The 22,308-nt window shown below is 48.3% G+C and overlaps 1 protein-coding gene across 1 annotated transcript; it reads right to left on the bottom strand.

Moving 5' to 3' along the window:
- Positions 1 to 19,799, bottom strand: tg (thyroglobulin). The gene is made up of 48 exons (XM_084944490.1): positions 19,729 to 19,799; positions 18,907 to 19,015; positions 18,618 to 18,715; positions 17,628 to 17,783; positions 17,160 to 17,322; positions 15,277 to 15,383; positions 14,941 to 15,084; positions 14,330 to 14,515; positions 13,702 to 14,210; positions 13,133 to 13,517; positions 12,724 to 12,762; positions 11,975 to 12,205; positions 11,514 to 11,618; positions 11,367 to 11,444; positions 11,157 to 11,260; positions 10,362 to 10,473; positions 10,097 to 10,258; positions 9,718 to 9,909; positions 9,480 to 9,607; positions 9,199 to 9,349; positions 8,576 to 8,725; positions 8,202 to 8,345; positions 7,739 to 7,903; positions 7,529 to 7,633; positions 7,276 to 7,385; positions 7,074 to 7,179; positions 6,749 to 6,946; positions 6,495 to 6,665; positions 6,321 to 6,407; positions 5,338 to 5,403; positions 5,109 to 5,246; positions 4,677 to 4,853; positions 4,470 to 4,584; positions 4,274 to 4,353; positions 3,841 to 3,987; positions 3,628 to 3,693; positions 3,389 to 3,523; positions 2,919 to 3,309; positions 2,652 to 2,739; positions 2,406 to 2,556; positions 2,133 to 2,326; positions 1,812 to 1,967; positions 1,598 to 1,735; positions 1,328 to 1,515; positions 1,140 to 1,244; positions 774 to 914; positions 518 to 699; positions 1 to 229 (listed from the first exon to the last, which is right to left on the bottom strand). Exons 1-48 carry the CDS (start codon positions 19,796 to 19,798, stop codon positions 129 to 131), a joined length of 7,224 nt encoding a protein of 2,407 aa, XP_084800616.1. The 5' UTR covers position 19,799; the 3' UTR covers positions 1 to 128.
- Positions 19,800 to 22,308: the final 2,509 nt, after the last annotated feature.

Genomic DNA, 22,308 nt, shown 5'->3' with positions numbered 1-22,308 from the left:
TGAGAGTTTAAGATGCTTTTTATTAGTGATTATGAGCAAAACTGATCAACAGCAACCATCTGAATCAAAGTGAATTATGGGAGATGAAACTGCGTGAAGTCCCCTAAGCGGGTGATGATGTCATTAGTTTAGCTGTAGGCATCTTTCTCAGTCTGGGACTGGCTGGATGGAGCAGCCACTGGGAGTTCAGGGGTCAGTGCAGGCTGAACAGGCTCCGCCCCCGATGCGCCTGGAAACCAAAGGAAAAAGAAAAGTCAGAAAGATGTTCCCTTACTCTCTGCTGCGTCACTGCTCTGAGCTGTGAGTCAAAGTTTAGAATGATAATCCGATAAACTCTGTAAAGGTGAAGAAAAGTAGATTTAACAGGAAACAGGAAGATTTGAATCGAACAGAGCGCTGAACGAGGCGAAAGGACCTCAGGTGAGACAGCAGAGGAGCAAACTGAAGAGCAGGTTAGAGTGGAGCAGAGTAGAGGGCACAGGTGAAACCAGTAGAAACCAGTAGAAATCTCTGTCACCTGTCAGACTCGTCAGTTTGGGTGCCAGTTGGGTCCAGAAGGAGCAGGAGCTCTGACTCAAACCCCGCTGATGATGGAGGTTAGTGCTTAACTCCAGGTAGGTGGGCGGAGCCTCTGAGGACAGCACTGGCTGCCAGCGGGGCAGAACTGACTCCGCCCACGATCGGGATGGGTTTGGGTTCCTGAGAGCAAAAAAAAAAAAAATGAATAAATCGGCTCCAGACGCAGGACTCGGAGGTTCGAGTGTTAGCCTCACCCGCTCCGTATGAAGCTGGAGACGTAGGTCATCATGGCGAGAGAGAGGCGCCGATCAGAGGAGGTGAAGCGCTGAGAGCTCATTGGATGATGAGGTGTCCCGAAGGCGAGCTGAACATCCAGGGGAAGGTACACGTCGGCCCTGCAGACACACACAGGAGAGCCTTTTACACCCAACATCCCCTCTGATGCAGACACAGTGTAGGTCACCATCATAACGCTGGGTGAGGTCTGCTGTGAGGTACGGATGGTCCAGGAAGTGACATCGAGGGTTTATCTGTACAACTCCGCCCTCTTATCAAGTATGTTCTGTGTTAGAGGCGAAGGATGAACATTGATGTTTAGCGCTGAGGTAGACACTGCGCACCTGTCGTGAGCGCTGGAGGCCGGTTGGTGGTACAGGAAGACGTTAGCTCTGTTCTCCGCCCAGTGCCTCGCCATCTGGAGCGTGGGACAGATGATGAACAGGTCTCTGCAAAGCAAACACATGAAAGCGTTCACCAGAAACACGACAACAGTGTGTGTGTGTGTGTGTGTGTGTGTGTCGGTTCTGACCTGGTGGCGTTGTTGAGCGCTCTGGAGAACAGGTTGTATCCAGCAGCTGAGGGACTGTGACCCAGCGAGTAGAACCACGCCGCCGCCTCCTTCAGCAGCTCATTTCCCGTGGCTCCGCCCAGCGAGCGGCTCAGAGCCTCGTAAAATGCCGTCTTGCTGTCAGCTCTGCCCTGCAGAGACTCAAAGTCCTGATGAAAATTATGCCGCCGTTACTTTCTTAAACTGAACCTCTTGAGTAGATTTACAGGTAGTTTAAGCGTGACCTCTGACCTTTATCTTGCGAGCACGGCTGATCAGACCATCGTGCTCTGATGTTCCCAGCAGCAGGTCCACTCTGTGGAAGGACGACCGAGAGACGGACTGACGGACCGGAGACCAGGACTGAAACGGCCCGCTGACCGCCAACAGCTGCGGGGCGAACACAGCGCAGGTGAGACACGTGACACGAGGACTTGCACCAGCTCAAACCGTCCGGGACGTCTACCTTTGTCTGAGCGGCGTTGAGCGTGTGGACAGATGACGCTCTGAGGCAGGCCGCGAGGTCAGAGGTCACACAGCCGAGCTCCTTGGCCAGATCGAGGGCCTGACGTCTGGAGGTGGACGGAGTCTGAACCAGTGATGGAGAAAACGCTGACCCGCCCTGCAGGAGGAGGAGGAGATAAAAGCGATGAAGAACTTTGAGGTTGGCTCGTGGTCTGCAGGTCATCGTTCCTCTTCAGAGCATCTGCTCCACTGCTGATGAAACAACTGCACAGTTAGTCTCCGCCTGCTGTCTGGAGGAAGGAAGGACGACTCGAGGTCTCACCATCAGCATCATCCTCTGGAACAGAGGACGAGACGAAGACAGGAGGTGAAGGCTGGTGATGTCAGCACCACCACGCTCCGCCCCCACCGTCACTCTGCTGTTGTCTCCGCCCATCAGCGAGATGTGGTCTTTGACCCAGCGCAGCGCTGCCTCCTGGTCCGAGAGGCCGTAGTTACCATGGAGACCAGACTCACCTGGAGAAAGGGGTGGAGAGGAGGCCAGGTGAGTCATTTAGTGTGTGTGTTTTTCTCTCTTTCTTTGTTTTTAAGTCACCTGTGCTCAGGAATCCCAGCGCCGCCGTCCGGTAACTCGCTGTTACCACGACGATATTACCCATAGCAGCGAGGATGGAGCCATCCAACAGTCCTGGGTTCTCATTGGCCGAAGGGTTGAAGAAGAAAACCAGGACTGGAACACGCCCCCTCTGGTTTAACAGCAAACAACAGAAAAAACAGAAAAAATGTGATCAAAGAAAATTAAACGTGAATAAATGAAATAACGAGTGCGTTGAGTTTTCACCAGGTCAGCAGGAGTGAAGATGTTGAGGTAGAGACAGTCCTCACTGGAGGCTGCAGAGGCTACGTCACCAGGCTGGATGCAGCTGGGGCTGACGGGTGAAGAGATAAAGATGATCATTTATCGGGTTAATTCATATCTGGAATCTGCAGATGGATAATGCCACTTCCTGTGCAGGTGAGGCCGCTGTTTTTCACTATATCCTGGTTGTGGGTGCCTTGGGTGACCACGTGCTGTAGGACAGGCGTTTGTGGTCACACGGGTAGTTACCGTGGTTTGGTGGCGTCCCAGGTTCCCATCCACTCAGCCGGCTGAGCTGCTTCAAAGCGGAGCGATCCTATTGGAGGACGAGCGTACGGGACTCCGAGGAACTGAATGACTGTCCTCCTGTCTGATGCCAGTGCTGTTTCCACGGCGACGCCTTGCAGCACCCCCTGGCCCGGGATAGTGACGGACGTACGTGACAGCTCTGAGAAAACACCGCGTCTCAGGTACACCTGGGGGGCGGGCTCTCTCACGACCAGTCGACAGGAAGACGAGGCGGGGGATTCAGGGGCGGAGCTTAGGCCACAGACTGTCGTGTCAGGGTACAGAACGCAGCGCGTGGCGGACTCCACCTCACTGAGTGACACAGCTGTACAAGACTCCGCCTCCTGGCAGGCTGATGGGAAGCAGAGCAGAGTCAGGATCTGACAGTGAGGTACACCAAAGAGTAGTAAAAAAACTCCACATATGGTTACCATGGAGACACCAGTCCCTGGTCATATCTCTGTCATCGGCGATGTCACGGCTCACGTGGATGACATCATAGGTAGAGAGAGACGGGTCGACGAGGACTGAAGAGTCGGCGAGGAGACTCCAGTCGTCCAGCGAAACTGTGACAGGATACTCAGGGGTGAGCGATAAAAGAAGTAATGGCAGTACTTTAAGTACTTTTGACAGTATTACTGCGAGTATCTGCATGTGGGTGGAGTCTTACTGTTGGTTTTGGTCGGTGGCAGGCTGAACGGAGGACAGAGAGCAGGAGACGAACTCCACTGATTCACTGCAAAGCAGAACACAGTCTTTATTCACACAGAGCTTCGCCTCCTTCAGCCTCATGTACAGATAAACTGAAGGCCTGCCGCCTTAAAGTGTGTCTGTGTGTGTGTGTGTCTGTGTGTGTGTGTGTGTCTGTGTGTGTTTTCAGTACCGGGTTTCTGGTACCAGCCAAAGGGGTCCGGTGTGGTCTTCACTGCTGATGGTCTGCAGTCCTGAGTCCTCCAGGTCGTCACGTCGTCTTCGCTGCAGGTCTGAACCCCGAGACTAATCAGAGCTAAACACACCACATCAGACCCTCCTGCACACACACACACACACACACACACACACACACACACACACACACACACACACACACACACACACCAACGTTGATGTCACTCATTTTGCCTTATCTGCTCTTTGCTGATGTTGTGCACAGAGTGGGTCTGACTGGCTTTCTGACTCCACTGAGGTGAATAATAGACTTCTACAAAGTCATGTTGCAACCAGAAGAGTTACCGTTATAAAGTATGAAGATTAAAAAACAAAACAACTTTCCACACACAGAGCTACGCTCAGCTGACATACAGTTTTATGGATACCTCTGGATTTGGTGTCACGGACAAAGCCGACGCCACGGCAGCAGGGATCCTCGTCGCAACGGCGCTCGCACTCCATGAACCTGCAGCAGATCCAACACACTGAGGTTTTACTATTTAAAGTATTTTCTGAAACCTTTCAACACGAGACCAAACACATTTTGTTGTGTGTGTGTGTGTGTGTGTGTGTGGGGGTTACCCCTCAGACAGCGGTGTGTTTTCTCCCAGGCTGACTCGGCTGCGTACAGAGTAAGAAACCATCTTCTTGAAGGAAACTCTCTCATAGAAGCTGTTCACTGGTCCAGACAGATCGACTAAATGCACACACACACACACACACACACACACACGGTGTTTAAAAACAGCAGGAGCAGCTATGAAGTCATGACAGTGCTCCCCTCTTTACCCTTCTTGCTGTAGGTGTTGTTGGGCGCTCTGTCCAGCAGGGGGCTGCAGGGTCGTCTCAGAGGTTTATCGTAAGCTCCACAAACTCTGCTGTCCGGATACAACGAGCAGCTGAAGAAACCTGCCGAGTCAGCATCTCTGAGGTCAGCAACCGAGCACTGCGGCTCCTCGTCACAACCTGAAACCACACAGCGTCTCAGGACTGATGGAGGAAACCGCCGACGTGATGCCAGCGTGACCTGACACAGGCACTAACCTGTCCGAGCATTTTTCAGGGGTTCCAGCATATAAACAGCATGGCTAATGACTTAGCTCCACATGCAGAGAACTGAAGCTGCTACATGATTGGTCAATTGGACTTTTACAACAAGCAGAACCCAGAAAACCAGAATCTCCATTTTTGTATTCAGGACGAGAAGACAGTTTCACATACGCGTGAGACACCAGAGCTGTGCCTGCTGGGAGTTGTAGTTGTTCTTGTTGAGCCAGAAGGAGAGAGCGGGGAGCTTCCTCTGAGGATCCACGAGAACGTCGTCCTCAGACAGAGACGCAAACTTCAGCTGAACTGAAGCTGCAAACACAAACAGAGCCCATAAAAGCATCAGTGACACGTCGCCAACCATCCAACAGAAACTTCAGACTTTTGTTCTGTTTGTACAAACCGTCCAGAGGAGGGCTGAGCTCAGCTGCAGCACACGAAGAAGAACCAGAACCGCCGACGGCCGAAGCTGCATCACAACAACAAACAAGCAGAACTGAGACAAACAGTGTCGTCAGCGAGTGACTTAAACGAATTATTTTAGCACATTTTTGAGTCTCTCTGAGAGAATAACAGTAAGTGAGAGTCGCCTCAGTTTTATTTTGAAACTTTAGTTGTCCCTTCCTGTCTCATGGTTTCATTACTGGATAGCTCTTTGTCCTGGTCCTTTTTGATCCTCTGAGAACTGATAATCATTTCTCCTATCTGGTCTACCTGTTCCATAGGGGGCGCTCTTGAGCTTGTTTAAGTTTATTCAGCCATCAATGCTGTTTCAGTATATACATATGTATATACATAGTGGGCACTTTTCACAGCTTCGCTGTTTCACAGATTTTTTTTTGGTGCAATTTTGCACGTTTTTTTTTTTTTCACAGCACATTGTGTTTTGCGTCCTGATTGGCTGTAGACCATTTTCAATCAGTCTCGTGCCGTGTCTCCTGTACAGTACAGAATCCACCCAGCTTGTCAAATTTACATAAATCTTCGCTAGCAGAAGACGACAAACACAACAGTGTCGACGTCAAAGGATTATAAGGCGCATTAAGTGAAACCAAACAGTCAATAAGTCAAACTTTGCTCAACTCATTCAGTACTGCCAGTCTGGTCTTTTTTTCTTGCAGGTGTAAATAATTATTCTGGTGTAATTGTAGCCAGTTTCTCCCACAGCAGCTCTGCTTCCTCAGAGAGGAGCTCATCCTGCAGCTGGTTTATAGGCAGTCCTGCTCTGGACATCTGCTGTGGCCTGAAAGGTTCACCCAGCTCACAGAATGAGGACCGCCTCTCTATCAGACACCCAACAGCAGAGCTGGAGAGACAGCTGATCATAGTTCTCTGTATGTATTTGTCATGAAGTGCTTAAATATGTCCTCTAATGGGTACAGGTACCAGTGTTCAGGTAGATGGCTTGGAAGCTGATGATGGAGGCCTGATAGTCCTTCCTGTTCTTGCTGTCAGCTGGCAGAGCAGAATCAGCTGGAAGGAAGAAACAGGAAGTGCTTTAGTCGCGTGGTTACCTGTTTTATTAGTGACGGATTTTAGCCGTGACTTGATTTTTCTTACTGATGGTGAACTTCTGTCCTCCAAAGTCAAACACGAAGCTGCGCTGCTGCTCGTTGTAGGTAAGCCCCGCCCCGCAAGTGCGTTTGGCCGCTCCCTGACCAATCACATCCCAGTCCCGGTCCCCGCACGTCAGCACTGATGGAGCTCTCAACCAGCCACAGAGCAGGGACCCTGACAGAGAGAAGACGACACGAGGCGCTCTCATTCATCAGCTATCACCTGTCCGTGTCTCCATGGTCTCCATGGTAACATACCTCCCTCCAGGCTGTTCTGGTTGAGGATGAATCCGTCGCAGCAGGTGTCGCGGCTGCAGCCGTCCTGACAGAAACGATGAGCGTCGGAAAGAGAGGTCCGCCTGGAGGAGAACACCTGAGTCCTGAACACACCTGAGACCGCCTTCATCATCCTCATCCTCACAAAACTGTGCTGCTGCTGCGAGGAAAACTCTGCACCTGAAACACACACACACACACACACACACACACACACACACACACACACACACACACACACACACCAGACTGAGCACACAGGTACACACAGCACACCTCAGTCACATGGCTCTGATGATAGCAGTACCTTTCTTCCTGATGACCAACAGATCTGAAGCTCCGCCCCTCACTCTCAGGTAGCAGCTTAGCGAATCAAACAGCTCAGCCTGAGCATTACCCAGAAAACCACTGGACTAAAAAACATTTTAAAATTCATGTTTATTTATGTAAATCTGTTATTTCTAAGGATATGTGTTTATGTGTGTGTGTAGGTGTGTGTAGGTGTGTACCTGCTGGGAGGTGTTGCAGTGTGTGTTCAGGCTGTGTGTGCTGTACAGTTCACACTGAGTCTGGCTGTTGAATAGCGCCACATGGTGGCAGGAAGGCTGTGCTGCACACGCTGTGAGAGAAACAGCAGCAGTGTTGATGAGTTTTTACACCACAAACCAAAAATACTCCAGAGTTACAGGTCAGATCGCTGAGGCTGGATCCAGAGCAGGAAAATAATCCAGCGGTCCTGAAAATAAGAGACACGTGCATTACCCCGGACACAGGCAGTGAGGTCAGAGGTCATAGTCTGCAGCACTTCAGCATCTGCAGCTCCAACAATCAGGTCTGATGTGGGAACAGCTTGAAACCTCCTGAGGACTGCAACACACACACACACACACACACACACACACACGCACTAAAGAGAACGCTCAAAAACAAACTTGTGAACAGCTGCTCTCTCATTGGCTGCTACATCTTCACCTGAGCACTCGTCATCAGTCAGAACCTTGTCGCTGCTGCTCCACTCGAGCTCCACCCCCTCGCTGTTGAAGCACCTCCACCTGCCCGCGAGGACATCCGGCTGCGCTGGCAGGAAGTCACCTCGCTGCGAACAACGCAGGCCCCGCCTCTGGCACTCGGTCACACCTGATGCACGCAGGCACAAACACAAAGTGTTCGACACTCACACTTCTCTCTATTAAGGTTTGATGGTCAGACTTAAGAGATCTTTAACGAGTTTGTAAAACATGCAGTTTTCAATACGTTTAGAATAAAATAATATTTTGAGCCATCTGAGGAAGATAGAATGAAACATGAATACAATAAACACATTAACAGGAAGTGGCTTCATGATGTAGTTTAAACTTTCGCCTAAAACACAAAATCTCCCGGTTTGGTTTCAGTCACGTAATAAATAAATGAATCCTGGTTTAAAAACACTCACATTCTTTGACAGATGATGCTCCAGCAGGTGATGACCCTGTGGGACACCTGTTGCAGAAGTCCCGCCCCTCTTCGTCCTGATAGGTCCCCTGAAGACACAGATGACACACCCCCTCCTGGGAGAAACTGCCAGCAGGACAAACGACTGGAAACAGAGAAACTAGACTGAGCTACGGGACAAACAGACGACTGCAGAGACGGAGGCGACACACCTCTTACTGAGCTCCAGGTGAAGACACACCTGATTTTATTCTGATATAAGCCACGAGGATCAAACGTGGCTCAAACTATGGGCACCAAAGTTTGAGTGAAGGAGATCCCACACTCTGAAACACTCTGCGGTCCAGAGTCTGTCTGAGCTGAACAGAGACTCACCACAGCCCTCGCTGTCACTGTCCAGATGGTAACCACGGGAACAGCCGAAGCGCGGTGTAGTCACAGAAACCAGTTTGGGCTCTGATGACAACACGGAGCGCAGAATTCCCTGAAGTCCCTCCAGAAGGCTGGACTCATTCAGGAAGAGACCTGAAATAATAAAAATAAACTCAAAATGTAATTTTATGAGAAAAAAGTTTTCTAGAATAAAACCAGATTTGTAGCCATTTAAACTCTCCCGATTTCACTCATTGTGCTAAACTTTAGACCCTGTGATGCCATCAAAGGTCGTAACATGTAACACGTCAACAGGTCGTTGAATTGAAATTTAAATACTTGATGAACAAATAGCTAAAAAGTTTCAAGTGGATGTCTCCGTCTTATTTACATGCTTTTATTCTTGGGCTGAACTAGAGCAGCTTTGCATCGTCCTCTGTTTGATTTGCTGTTTAAGCTCCTCCCAACTGTCTCCTGATTGGCTACTAATTGTAAACGTCAGGGTTGAAAAGAATATGAGTTTGACCTCTGCGCTAAAAAAAACAGTGAAATCATGTGAAAGTCCAAAAACAAATGGGTCACAGTGGTTATGCCCATCTTTTGTATACAGTCTATGGTCTGCTCACCAACGTCATGGAGGTCTGGGAGGTCAGAGGTCGGGAGGTCATAGAGAGCAGCGCTCCATCTCACCGTCAACCTCAGCGAGTCGTCACCGTCACACTGCAGAGTCACCGAGGAGTCGTCACATAGCGACACAGCGCGGCCTGATGAGGGAAGCTACACACACACACACACACACACACACACACACACACACACACACACACACACTGAATGAACAAGGAAAGACATTTGTGTGCAGATCAGTCAGTATCAGGAAAAGAAGGCATGGTGCAGGTAAGGTCACCTGTGCAGAACAGAGCCCCCTGCTGGTCATTGTGTTGAACAACAGAGACTGTAGCCGGCTGATCTGAGAGCAGGACGAGGGCAACACCCAGAGCTGCGTGGCGGACACGGACTGCGGAGGCCGAGAGACTGAACACGAACAACAGAATAAAGGTTGATTTTAAAAAGAGCAAAATAGAAAACAGGTTTGCTTAAAAGCAGTGTAGCCCTTCAAGGAGGTCAGAGGTCAGGCATCTCACTTTGACAGGCTCCGCTCAGCGGCTTCTGGTCTCCATCCCATCTCCGACTCGCAGTCTCACACAGGAAACTGCTGATAGCAAGTGAGTTCTGGTAGCCATGGTAACAAGCAAGGTCACAGCTCTGGCGTCCATCAGCTGGTGGGCGGCACACCAGCGCACCATGGGTAATGATGGGGGCGGGGCACAGAGGACCTGGAGAAGGCATATACCATCAGAGCCAAGCCACAGAGAGCCAATCCACTTCCTGTTGATCCTACGGTTACTGTGATAGTAACAATTCACCCAGAGGGCGCTGATGAGCTATTGGTGAGGTTCATCAACGCAACCTGACACAGGAAGGAAATACACCATCCTGCCACAGAGCTTAGCTAGTTCTTACGGTCACATGATGGCGTGCGGCCTGTCTGTCGAGATGTTCTCGTCCCGCCCACTTCTTGTCCATTCTCGGAGACACACCAGCAGGAAGTGACATCACACTGAAGAGGAGTGAAGGAGCCATCAGGGCGACACTGGAGTCCTTGTAGCTGACACCAGCTGGGACCTGAACGCACCACACAGTTTGCAGAGTCAAACAAGACAGTGAATGCATCACTAAGAGGAGTGTGTGTGTGTGTGTGTGTGTGTGTGTGTGTGTGTGTGTGTACATGTCAGCTGTCCTGTTGCGTTTGGTGTTGCCGTTTGTATCGTCCCTCCACTCAGAGGGTTCACACACCAGCCTGCAGCGCCCCCTGTCTGCAGCACCGAGAAACGACCATCCTGAAACAAACGTACACACACACACACACACACACACACACACACACAGAGAGTTTAGATAGTTATAGTTAGAGCTTATTTATTTATATAGTACATTTAATTACAACAGGAGCGTTGACCAAAGTGCTGCACAAGAATACAACATACCTAATAAAACAACTTAGAGTATTGATAGCAAACACCAAATATGAATTAACAAATAACTCTCATGCTGTATTAAAAGCCGGTAAATAAAAATATGTTTTCAGATAAGATTTCAAAAGATTGACAGTAAGAGCTGATGAAATCCAACTTTATCTAAGTAAAGGCAGTTTGAGCAGCTGAAGGTTGTAAAACACTGAAAGCTACTTTCAGCTGCTCTCCTGCCACAGACGTCAGCTCCGCATCTTTGATTTCGTTTTGACCGGACGCCCTTCCTGACAGCACCCCAAAGAGGATTTGAGTCTCCGGCTGGAATCCAACCAGAAAGTATTTTTCTTGGTTTGTTTCTCTACAAAAGTCATATTCAGTGGTTTCACTGGTTTCACTGGTCTTTACGCCCCACCTGCAGTAGTTCTGTTGTTCTCATCAGAATCTCACAGTTGCTGAGACAGATGTGACAAAGTTTAATCCCTGGCTGATGTGTGTTCACAGGAGTGTCAGCTTGCTGGGAAAAGGGTGTATGCATGTTTGTGGGTTAATACCTGCTCACAGGTTGGGTGGTAAGGTGAGGAAGTGGTGATGTCAGAGCCTTTCATCCAACCGGAGAGCAGGGAGCGAGCCTTTGCTCTCTGACAGCGAGTCAAACCTGCAGGGAAACAAACACACAAAGGTTATGATTGCAACAAAGACTGAGGTGGATAAGTGAACTCTGTGTGTGTGTGTGTGTGTGTGTGTGTGTGTGTGTGTCTTACATTTGGGCAGGCTGAGCGAGCGGCTGGTCAGAGAATCAGAGATGTACTGTCCGTCTTCATCGACACACCAACACTGACCTGAAAAACACATTTATTCTGTAAAAAAGTTTGTGTGTGTTCGTGTGTGTGTGTGTCAGAGAGACAGACCTGTGCTGTGGTAACACTGCGTGAGCAGCCAGCGTCCGTCGGCGTCACACTGAGGAGTAAACGGCTGGTACGAGCGGCGCTGACGAGGCAGCAGCATCTGAACAGCTGAGCAGGAAGAAGACCAGCGTCAGTGCGACGACACGAAGGCGGGACACGCCTCTTTGTTTATTCAACTAATTAAGGAAAATGTGCTCGAGGAACGTTTTCTCTGTCTTTCAGCTCTTTGTCATTTTGTTCTTCTGGATCCTTTGAGGCCTTTTTTAAAATTGTGCTTGTGTGACTCTCGTTTAAAAACCTGCACAAGGTTCAGGTCCAGTTAGAAAATGATCAAATGTTTCTTTTGTTTTGTTGTTTTAGTTCCTTGAGAACAGTTCCTGGGACTACAGGAAACTACATTTTTATTCCACAATAAAAGTATTTTTATATATTGATTTAAATCCTTTTGAAAGTCTGTGACTCACTGGAGAAAGCAGCCAATCGCAGAGCAGCTCTGGGGCGCCTCAGTAGCGTCTCAGAAACTTGCAGTTCCTCCTCTGATTGGCTGATCTGGAGTTCCTCACGGGTCAGACGCAGACCTTCGGCCAGTAGGAATCCATATCCCAGAGGGATGTGGGAGGAGTTAGAGAGCGAGACGATGCTCTTCACTTCCTGTCTGAAGGTCTCGACCACGGCCAACGCCTGCGAGCACCGACCTGCAGAGACCACAACAGACTCGTTCAGACGGTGGAGGGCAAAAACTGCCAAAATCAAAACTAAATAACTAACTCATCAAATAAATGTATGTCACATGACCTAAAAATGACTTTTTATCAATTTAGTGCGACATAAGTTGACATTTACTTTTGTTTATTTATCTTTGTTTTCATTTATAGAACATTTATCGTTTATAAATATTTCTGTATTTTTTCACTGTTTAAAACATTCTTTTTTCTTTTTGCCTGATTTGCAACAAACGTATCAACAGACACGTCGTTCAGTCAGACGACAGCGAGAGAGATGAAGCGCTGCGTTAAAATAACTGTAACCGCCTGACTGTGAGTCAGGAAATTTAAACAATCAAAGAAAGAAAGAAAATTCACGTGAAAGACAAAATTCATTAAGCACAAAAACAATTTGTCACGTAAATGAATGAAACTGTTTATGTTTAATGTCCCAAAATTGAGGCTGAACTTTGGGTCTGATTGGACTCAGGCGTCAGGTTTGATCTGACCTGCAGAGGATCGAAGCGTCTCTGCTTTTCTCTCTGGACCTGAAACGAAACAACAGAGCATCCTGTAACTTTGTGAACACAAAGTATAAAATACAAAAAACCCAAAACAAGACAAAACCGGATCTTTACAGAAGAACCACTTATAGTTTAGAACTGCTGTAATCTGAGTTTTTTCAAGGTAAAACTCTTGAAGCACTGCTGGAGGAAAAAGTGAGTCTGTGGTTAGAGCGTCTGCGCCGCACAGCAGCTGCTCAGAATTCAATCTGATGATGAGCGAGTGTTTAATGAGCGCCTGCTGCTTTTACGCTTCTTCTTCCACTTTAATAAGATTTATTTTTTCTTCCAGTTTTTTTTATTCCAACATAAAAAATACAAAATATCTCTGAGCTGAAATATTCCTGAGTCTTACATGTGACAGCGCCCCCTGCCGGCCCGGCAGTCATTGTCTTCCCATCAGCGTCCACGCAGAAGCACCGTGAGCCGACGCACTGCAGCGGCAGGAAGTCTCCATCCCGCGAGCACGCCGGGATGTGGATTTCAGCACTGGCCGCCATGTTCGATCTCACCTCGAGGGCCGCCGCCCGCGCTCTCTCACAGGGGGACGGACAGCGAGGTCGTCGAGTGACGGTCCGAGACCCCTTCACCTCCCGCCCCTGAGGGTCAACACACCAACACTCTGCACCCTGACATTGGACCTCCTGGAAAGCACCGCTCTGTGTGCAGCTGGGAACAAAGATGGCCGCCAGGTCATCGTCATCATCCGCGGAGCAGAAGCGCAGCAGAGGAGTGAGGACCTGGAAAATATCAACATTTTTAAGTGATGATGGAGAAAAACTAGATGCGCACGAGTCAACAGAAGATGATGGGATGAACTGGATCAGCAGGTTAGACGCTGATGTTGTTCCAGCTCTTTAAAAGCAGAAGCAGGCAGGATGTTCAGGTGTGTGTCACAAATGCACGGCAGCGTAAAAACGTCACCTGCTCCACGGAGGCAGACTGAGAGCTGCTGAGACCCGTCAGCGTCTGCTGGAGGGTGGAGAGGAAGGCGGGGTCCTCCAGGGCTCTGCTGACAGATTGGACCAGGTCCTGGTTCCTCTGCAGGCGGACAGCGAGGCTCTGAGAGGACGGCGGGTCCAGACTGAGAGCTCCCCGAGATCCCACCGCCCCACTGAAGTTGAAAGCTGCTGCGTTTTTCAGGAACTTCCCTCCAAACAGATTCTCCTGGAAGCGCCGGGGGGAGGAGCGAGTCAGAGCCTGCAGAGCCCCGCCCACAGAGGGGAACAGGCCATGCAGGACTTCGACCAGCTGAGACAGAAAAGAGGTGGGGTCAGAGTCCACTGGGAGGAGGTCCCTGAGAGGCTGGAGGAGGGAGAGACAGGAGGCTGGAGGGCTACCAGAGGAGGCCTGAAAAGGAGGCTCAACGGGACCAGAGAAGAGACGGGACAGAGCCAGACGGCGCTGAGAGCGGCAGTCAGCCGGACCTGAACCTGGAGGAGGAGAAAAGATAAACGAGATAAGGCATCAGGAGCTCTGAAGACAGATGCAGAAACTGAGACAAATGAGAAGAAGTGTAAGAAAAATTTTGACACTGAGCTCAAACACTCACTGCAGGTCAGGGAGTCTCCGTGCTGCCGAGTCCCAGGAAGCTCTCTCCCCGCGGGGTCAACGCACCAGCACTGCCCCCCCTGCTGGCACTGTTTGGAGGCGAAGGCTCCTCCGCTCTCACAGGATGGGATGAATACGCTGTTCACCTCCATCGCTGCTCGCCGCTCCTCCTCACAGGGAGATGGGCCTGAGACAGAGAGCAGGATGGGAGGTGGAGGTCACATACGTGTTTAGACCAGTGTTATCTGATCCAGCCGTCACCTCCTTCTACACTTTTTAAAACGAGATGATGCACGAACAGCAAACTTTCCATGAAGCCGTTCCATTCTACCTCCAACACTCCCAGTGGAGGAGGAAAGCTCTGCTATCACAGCAAGGTGTTTGTCCAGGTGCAACAATGGCCTGACCTCCACAACAACATGAAACACTTGCCTGACTTACACAGTTGGACACATCACAGTTGACCTACAATAAAACTACTTTAAACTAAATCACAGTCCAAACCAATCCAGCTCACCCAACCAGCTTTGACCAGTGTCTCCACCGTACAGCAGCCATAACTCAGTTTGATAAGATTGAACCAGCAGGAGACGTTTTTCTAAATAATTTTACATCTGAAGTGTCCGGTGAGGGCGAGGCGGACTCCCAGCATCCTCCTCTGCAGGACTCGGTAGATGTTGGTTTGAGAGAAGGAGTGACCGGAGCGAAGACCAGAGAACGCCGAGTCGTACACCTCAGACAGGAGGAGCTCCACACCTGGGCAGAAAGAGCACACCTTCATCACAGTCACCGCTGTTATCATCATCATCCTTACTGATGGACCTGATGATTCTGTCTGATGAAGATTTTCTTGATGAATAAATACATTTTGTTAGTTTGTGTGTGTGTGTGTGTGTGTGTGTGTGTGTGTGTGTGTGTCTGTGTGTGTGTGTGTGTGTGTCTGTGTACCTGTGTTCTCCAGCTCTCGGCCTCGGCTGTCTGAGCAGAAGCAGTAGGAGGAAACCAGCGGGAAAAACTTCCTGAAGCTGCTGAACGTCTCAAAGGCTTCTGGAAACCTGAAACAACAAACACACTCACACCCACTTCCTGTTTTATTTTGAAATCTTTGTTTTGCTGCACAGGGGGCTTTAATTCCACCAGTTGTTCTTTTCACCACCAGTTTTCTGCACCACCCGTCACTCTGCTTTCCCATGTTTTCATGTTTGGCTTTGTTTCCCTCACTGTCCCGTTATGATCTTTTATATGCACTATATCAGTGGTCCCCAACCCCCGGGCCTCGGACCGGTACCGGTCCGTGAGTCGTTTGGTACCAGGCTGCGAGAGTTGAGGTTCAGGTGTGAAATGTCTGGTTTTCAGGGTTTTTATCAGTTTTCAGTGTTATTTTGTTATCGTTTTTATCGTTAACTCGGTTTTCCTGGGTCTTTTCACGTGTGTTATGAATAAATCTTCTTTTTTTCGGTACCGGTACTAGTTTTATTTTGTTGTATTTATCCGCGACACCTTAAAGGCCGGTCCATGAAAATACTGTCGGGCATAAACCGGTCCGTGGCGCAAAAAAGGTTGGAGACCGCTGATCTATATGACCTCAGACATGGATTCAAGGGTTTTCTGCTCTCTACTGTCTGACTTGTCTCACACTGTTGGTGTAAACATGAGGACATGACTTCAATAAAACTTGTTTTGGGTGAAGCACCATCACTGATCCTTTAACCACAGCAGGAAATATTCTTTCAAAAGGATTAATGTTGCTAACAGGAGTTCAACTCACAAGATCACTTAATTAAAGTTTATTGAAATAAACAAAAGCAGCTGCAGGACCAGCTAAAGCTCCGCCTGCAGGTCGCAGGAGATCCAGTCCAAAAGCATGATGACGTCAGCAGCTGCTGCTTTCAGTTTAAACGCCAACCTTCAACGTTAATTTTGAACTAGTGTCACGTCTTCAAAGCCGCAGCAACAGTACGCTCATTGTTACTGTACCTATAATATTTACATAATAATCATCTTTACATATTTATGTTTCATATTTACAGAGATGATAAAAACATGAAACTGAACAAATGTGGAGAGAAGCCAAGACAACTGCACAGGCGCACAAGCTCCGCCCTCACCCAGCGCCCGCCTCCTGGTCCTTTCTGGCTCTGATGGAAGCATCATTTCCAAAATCTCATCAAGTTTTATTCAATAAGAACTAAAACAGCGACTGAGACCATAAACTCATCAGGAGGATGAGTGAGGTCACAGATCATGTGACCAGTCGGCTCATCACTGTTTACAGACCCAGACTTAAAATGCTTCCAGGCATCATCGCATTTGTGTGAAGGTGCAGGCAGGTGTGCAGGCAGGTGTGCAGACAAGTGTTCAGACAGGTGTGCAGGCAGATGTGCAGGCAGGTGTGCAGACAGGTGTGCAGGCAGATGTGCAGGCAGGTGTGCAGACAGGTGTTCAGGCAGATGTGCAGGCAGATGTGCAGGCAGATGTGCAGGCAGGTGTGCAGACAAGTGTTCAGACAGGTGTGCAGGCAGGTGTGCAGGCAGATATGCAGGCAGATGTGCAGGCAGGTGTGCAGACAAGTGTTCAGACAGGTGTGCAGGCAGATGTGCAGGCAGGTGTGCAGACAGGTGTGCAGGCAGATGTGCAGGCAGGTGTGCAGACAGGTGTTCAGACAGGTGTGCAGGCAGATGTGCAGGCAGGTGTGCAGGCAGGTGTGCAGACAGGTGTTCAGACAGATGTGCAGGCAGGTGTGCAGACAGGTGTTCAGACAGATGTGCAAGCAGGTGTGCAGGCAGGTGTGCAGACAGGTGTGCAGGCAGGTGTGCAGGCAGGTATGTTACCTGTTGAAGGCGTGCAGCAGGTCCAGCTCTGTTCTGTCTGTGGTGTTGATGAATTTACACTGGACCGGGAGGAAGCTGCCATCTTCAGCACACTGAGGAGGAGAAGACGACCTGGAGGAGCTGTGAAGGAGCCGCCTGGACCTCACTTCACAGCCACCGGGACCTGAAGGTCAGAGGTCAGCAGGTCGATGAGTCTGATGATCTCAGACAATCCAGCAAACAGTTTAACAGAAATCAGAGCAGGAGGCGGGAGGAGGAGACAGAGTAACAGGTTTGTATAAGCTGGTAAGTTAAAAACTTGGTGTTCAGATAAACAAAGATTAGCCACATGAACCACGTGCTTTAAACTTCATCACAGCTTCCAGCGAAGAGAGAAAACAGCCCACAGAGCTCCAGCAACACCCAAACACTCAGAGCTGCAGCACTAAGCAGCTGATTTCACACCCACTCTGGAAAACAGAGACTTACAGCGGCGGGGTCTCCCGTCTTGTCTGGTCCCGTAGAGCTCCATGCCGTCCTGATCCACACACCAGCACTGCCCCCTGCTGGAGTCACACTGAACTGGCTCAAAGAGGCCTGAAGGCGAACACCGCAGGACGGCCTGCAGCTGGCAGGGAGACGGGCCTGCGCACACAGACTCACGTTACTGTTCCTCCTCCTAACTTCTTGTTCTTTGTGTCTTGTATGCTCTTTTGTTCCACTGCCTGCTTCTCTGAATGGAGATCCGTGAATTTCTTATTCTTCATCTTCTGTTTTTATTTATATAGATTGAAATTTTTATAAAGTGTCAATTTTAATTGAGATAATAGCAAAATAGCTCATCCCACATAAACTCCCCACTCTGCTATTTTAAATTTGTTTTATGTCGCATACCGCTTGCTCTTATGTTGCTTTTATTATTCTGCTGTGTCCTTCAGTGTTCTGAAAGGCACAAATAAAATGTATTATTATTATTATTATTATTAAAAAATAAAAAAGGAGAAGAAAGCAGGATATTATTAAGAAAAATGTGTTTAGGATTGTAAATTTGTGTATATAAAATCTAAATGTAATCCTTTAATGATTATAAATAAAAGATTCTCAGAGCTTCATTTTCCTGAAGTTAAATATTGAAATATGCAAAGAAAAACATGTTAAGAAAGATTACAGTAATGTTTAAGCTATTTATGTTTATTTTTATATGAATGAGCAATTTTCAAAAGTATGACGTAATTTGTTTTATTATTATTTTTATTCTTTCCTACTTTATATCTTATTTAGGCCTGTCTGTGCTCTATGCTGTTATATCTTCATTTATTTTCCACACTATTATAATTATTACCATCATACAACACCACAGCTCCAGCAGGAGAATTAAACGTGATGTTAAGAGCAGAGAAGAAGGTTTACAGCTGATTTCCAGACTTCCTGCATCATGTGATCTGTGATGTCAGACGTGTGTGTTTTGGTGTTTCTCACAATGAGGAGCTGAGCCGCTGGTTCGAGTCCCAGTGACCTCCCGACCTTCAGTGTCGACACACCAACACTCCTGACCCCGCCCACTGCACTGCACAGGTCTACACACACACACACATATAGAAACTGTTAATCTGGCTGGTGAAAATAAAAAGTTTGAGGATTTCTGTATAAAGCTGTTCGTGCTTCATAAGTTGAACTTTTTAAATATTATACATGAGTGTTCATATTGTGGCTCAGAGGTGCTGCTGATATTTCTTCATCACGATTATAAAAAAACCAAATCCAGCACCTGAACCTGCCGTCCTCAGTGCAGTGAGGGATCTCATCTTGCTCTTTGGCAACAGCGACGCCTCTCAGCAGCTCACATCGGCTCAGTGTCTCTGACTCCAGCTGGTACTCTGAACAACGACAGGAAACATCGGCATCAATAAACAGCAACAGGAGGGACAGAGGAGCGCCTTCAGCAGCGGCGTCTGTCCAACCGTGACGGGGACGACGTGCAAAACAGGGAAAATGCTAAAAACACAGAAGAAGGCTTTAAGTGGATTTGCCTGAACTTTGATTACAGTTCACCTGAAAAATAATTTGAGGTGAAAATCTGCCACAGCCTGGTTCTGAGGGAATTCAGACTCTTATAGAGGTTAACAGAAGGAAAGAGCTGTGCTGAAAGCCAAAATCAGAGAATTACTGCAGTCGTCCACATCTCGCTAACAACCGGCTCTCTGCTGTTCACTGGAACTGTCAGTAACACTAAACCTTGTGTTCTGTAACAGCCATAAACACTGATTTAAACGTTGATAAAGGAGCACCTGCAGCAGGTGAGACTGCTGGATCCACAGTCTGATTGAAAGGTGGATCCGATTTTTGGTAGAATACGTCCTTTTGGACAGTTCAGCTGTGCCCGTGTGTCCTTAAAATCTAATCTCAGTTTCACCTCCCTCAGTTTTAATTTTAAAATGTCATTCTGTCCAAACTGAATACAACAATGATCTTCAGCAGGAAACAAATGCAGGTATAAAAAAAATAGCACCATTAGTGCACCTTAAACAAAACTCTAATGAAATCTGAGCACAGCGGCAGACTCACCACTGACAAGTTCAGGTGTGCTTACCTGAAGCTTTGCCCTGCAGCAGCGCGGGGCAGCAGACCAGGATGCAGGCAATGCGAAGCAGCCGGGCCATCGTCTCCGTGGTGACAGACTGAGGTTCGCTGCCTCCTTATAAAGCTGCACAGCTGCTGAGTCACCGTGAGGAGGCCCTGCTGAAAAACACTTCTTCATCCATCGGTGTGGAACCAGGAGTGCTCGACTCCAAGTCAGGAGGCGAGCGGCGAGCCGTGAAGCCTTCTGATTGGATGAGAGGAGCTCTACAACTGGTGGCTCCGCTCTCATTGTGATGGTTTTTGATTCAGTTTGTGAACAGCCAACACCAAAAACCCGTCTCCACTTTTGTTAAAGTTATCTGTATAAATTATATTACAGAATTCAATAAAACGCAGACAAACACTGAAGCTGGACACAAACGCAGCACCAGCAACGCACAAAACACTTTTAGCTTTTATTGAGATCAGACAGCAGAGGGAGGACAGTCTCAGGAGTCAGGACAGAGTCAGACCAGCACCTCTAACAGCCTCACAGCACCGGGTTCTAGTTAATAATAATACAAATCTTTGTATGTGCGTTTACTGCAGTTTTTTCTCTCTTGTGGTTTATGAGAGTGAAGCTGATCGTGGGAGTAAAAACTGGAAATACTCAGGAGCTATTTAATAACTCTCTGAGTGACTCAGTTTCATGCTCGCTATTGAAACTAAAACAAACTGTGTCTTCCTCAGAGAGAAAGAAGCACTCGAGGCTCCCGCAGTGAGTCTGGCCCGTAAACATCTGTGTTTACAGCCTGATGCAAAAACTGTTCCAGACTAACAGCTGAGCTCAGAACAGGCTGCAGCTCGTGCAGGGCTTTGCTTGGACAGTGCTCCATGTGGGAGTGATGAAAGCATGATTGGAGCTCCAGAGCCTGAGAGTGATGGCCGGGGTCAGGAGAATCCTCAGTGAGGCAGAGCTGGAGACACTTTTGATATTTGCCTATAGTACTGTCAGACTTGATGTCAGTCAAAGATTTACAAACAGCATCATGTTGAACTGAATCTTCTGCTTTTGCTTTGGATCAGGATTTCAGAGCTTCCCCTCCATGCTGCACAGACACTCTCTCTTTACACTGCCTCAAGAGATTCAGGTTAAATGACACCAAAGGTACGAGCACCTCGATAAAAGCAGAGGTTGGTGTTGATGATTCAGGCTTCTGTTCCCAGAATCTACAGCCCGGCAAATTCAACCAAAGCTCAGACTGTGCAACGCTCCATCTCAGACTCTACGGGCCTCAGTTGGCACGTTAAAGGTTAAAGTTCATCACACAGCAATAGAAAAAAGCCTGAACAAGTGTGGCTTGTTTGGAAGGGCTGCGAAAAACCCCTCTTCTCTCTAAAAAGCACATGGCAGCATGGATTAAGTTTGCAAAGTTGCACCTGAACAAAGACTTCTGGAACAAACGAGACCAGAGTGGAGATGTTTGGCGATAATGCACAGCAGCACAGTCAGATACAACCAAACATCATAGCAGCACAAACACCTCACACCAACTACAGCACGGTGATGCAGTCACAGCGTGACCACGTGAGGACGTCTGTCTGCTGAAGCTTGGACTGAACTGGGTCACCAGCAGAACAATGACCCGAGCACAGCAGCAGACCTGCAGCAGAACGGCTGAAAAAGGAAAGAATGGAGCTGCTGCAGTGGTGCAGTCAACGCATTAAATTCGCCATCTCAGTGTCAGTCTGTCCATCACCACAGTTTGAGTAAAAATAATCCAGTCAACTCATGAAACTAACAAAAACACAGAGACGTGTCTGTCTGTGAAAACGTTTTCACTTTTCTTTGGTTCACTTTGGTCTAACTGCTTCACCTCGTGCAGATCTGCAGGTATGATTTTTGAATTTTAAACAAAAAATAAAGAGTTTGGCTCAAAGTCATATTTCAAATCTGCAGAAGAGACATCGGTGCATGTGTGTGTGTGTGTGCGTGTGTGTGTGCGTGTGTGTGCGTGTGTGTGTGCATGTGTGTGTGTGCGTGTGTGTGTGCGTGTGTGTGTGTGCGTGTGTGTGGTTACTGAGAACAGTGAGCGTGTGTGGCTGGAGTGTTGGTTTTACTCATCGTGTGCAGTGAAGTTTATTCTCCCATCAAACATGTGATGGTAGAATGAAGCTGTCAGCTTACACAGGAACATTAATAGTTAGCATGCGTCTGTTTACAGCTTACATCACATCAGCCAAGAGGTGGAACCTAACTTAACATGGATGAAATGATAAATATGGCGAGGGTCCATGTTATTGGTCATTCTGCTGCAGCTGATTGGACCTGAGCCAGGTGAGAGCTTCTGCTTCTGATGTCGGAGGCGTGGAGCAGCAGACTCGTTCCCACCTGCAGAGGTGAGAGAGAACATTGGGGAGTCTGTTGGCCCCGAGCGTTGGTCAAACAGATCTCACAGTACAGATACAGGAAGTGACTCGCAGGTGTTAGAAGAAAACTTGAAATACATAATGAAAACCTTTATCCATCTCTTTCATCGTGGTTCCTACCAAAAGATCAAAAGGTCAATAATATCATAAGATTTTTAATTTGACATCTAAAAATGAGCAA

The sequence above is a fragment of the Perissodus microlepis genome, chromosome 11, assembly GCF_051167445.1.
Source record: "Perissodus microlepis isolate ML-2025 ecotype Zambia chromosome 11, ASM5116744v1, whole genome shotgun sequence".
NCBI classification, from domain to species: Eukaryota; Metazoa; Chordata; class Actinopteri; order Cichliformes; family Cichlidae; genus Perissodus; species Perissodus microlepis.
Note: the sequence above shows the minus strand (reverse complement) of the source record. Positions and strands in the feature narration are given on the sequence as shown.

Coding starts and splice junctions, on each gene's coding strand:
- tg (XM_084944490.1), bottom strand. CDS start 19,798: ATGGCCCGGCTGCTTCGCATTGCCTGCATCCTGGTCTGCTGCCCCGCG. Junction 19,016..19,728: donor GCTGCAGGGCAAAGCTTCAG/GTAAGCACACCT, acceptor GTCGTTGTTCAG/AGTACCAGCTGGAGTCAGAG. Junction 11,261..11,366: donor CTCGCTCAGCCTGCCCAAAT/GTAAGACACACA, acceptor GTTTCCCTGCAG/GTTTGACTCGCTGTCAGAGA.